Below are 1,105 nucleotides of genomic sequence, written 5' to 3'. Positions count from 1 at the left end.
AAATGTTAGGCAGCACATATTGAGGGTGGTAAATGCTTTCACCAAGCTTAAGGCTTTGGAGTGTTCTTTAAGTGAAGCCCTTCTTGTCATAATTATTCTTGAGTCTCTTCCTGAAGAGTTTGAACAATTTAAGGTCAACTATAACTCTCTAAAGGAAAAATGGCCACTCTCTGAGATGACCGCAAGGATCGTCCAGGAGGAAGAAAGGATCATGAGGCAGAAGAAAGACCATGTCTTTCATGTTGGCTCTAACAAGAGAAAGCATGACGGACAAGGTTTCCCTAAGCCTCAGAAAAGGCAAGTCAAGAAAGAAGGCACTAAGCCATTCAACCCTAAGGCATTCAAGGGTAAAGAAGCCGGTGGTTCTTCTTCTGCTCCTAGCAGCTCCACTGCTGGAGAAAATGCTTGTAACTTCTGCAAAGAAGAGGGACACTATCAAAGGGACTGCCCAAGCTTTCTAAAATGGATGAACAAAAGAGGTATTGATGAAATTACTTTTGTAGATGAATCACTTTATGTTGATTTTTCAATAAAGTCATGGTGGATTGATTCAGGGGCAACCACTCACGTTGCTAACTCTATGCAGGGATTCGATACGATCCAAACCATAAGAGGAGGAACAAGAAAGCTTAAGGTTGCGAACGGAGTTGAGGCCGATGTTGAAGCTATGGGATCTCTCACGTTGGAGCTACACACTGGCCACACTCTTAGATTGAATAATGTTATTTATGTGCCTACCTTAAGTAGGAATTTGATTTCAGTTTCTCGTTTAGATGATGATATGTATGAGTGCCATTTTGGCAAGAAACAATTTGCTTTGATCAAATGTAATAAGAATGTAGGCATCGGTGTTAGACGAGGCCAACTATACATGTTATCTCTTCATAATGATTCAGTTATGCATGTGAGTGATGAAATTAATGTTGAGAAGAAATGGAAAGGAGTAAGTAATTCTTCGAAATTGTGGCATTGTCGTTTGGGCCACATTTCGAGGGGGAGAATGGAACGCTTAGTTAAAAATGAAATACTCCTCCCATTAGACTTCTCAGATGCAGACAAATGTGTCGACTGCATTAAAGGAAAATTTGCAAAAACAATTAAGAAA

At 40.1% G+C, this 1,105-nt stretch overlaps 1 protein-coding gene across 1 annotated transcript; it reads left to right on the top strand.

Moving 5' to 3' along the window:
- The first annotated feature begins 8 nt into the window (after positions 1–8).
- On the top strand, positions 9–865 carry LOC119347593. The gene is made up of 2 exons (XM_037616209.1): positions 9–479; positions 587–865. Exons 1-2 carry the CDS (start codon positions 176–178, stop codon positions 631–633), a joined length of 351 nt encoding a protein of 116 aa, XP_037472106.1. The 5' UTR covers positions 9–175; the 3' UTR covers positions 634–865.
- Positions 866–1,105: the final 240 nt, after the last annotated feature.

Source organism: Triticum dicoccoides, unplaced genomic scaffold (assembly GCF_002162155.2).
Source record: "Triticum dicoccoides isolate Atlit2015 ecotype Zavitan unplaced genomic scaffold, WEW_v2.0 scaffold68959, whole genome shotgun sequence".
NCBI lineage: Eukaryota > Viridiplantae > Streptophyta > Magnoliopsida > Poales > Poaceae > Triticum > Triticum dicoccoides.
The sequence above is the reverse complement of the archived record's forward strand: the minus strand, read 5'-3'. Positions and strand labels throughout refer to the sequence as shown.

Coding starts and splice junctions, on each gene's coding strand:
- LOC119347593 (XM_037616209.1), top strand. CDS start 176: ATGACCGCAAGGATCGTCCAGGAGGAAGAAAGGATCATGAGGCAGAAG. Junction 480..586: donor AAAATGGATGAACAAAAGAG/GTATTGATGAAA, acceptor AACTCTATGCAG/GGATTCGATACGATCCAAAC.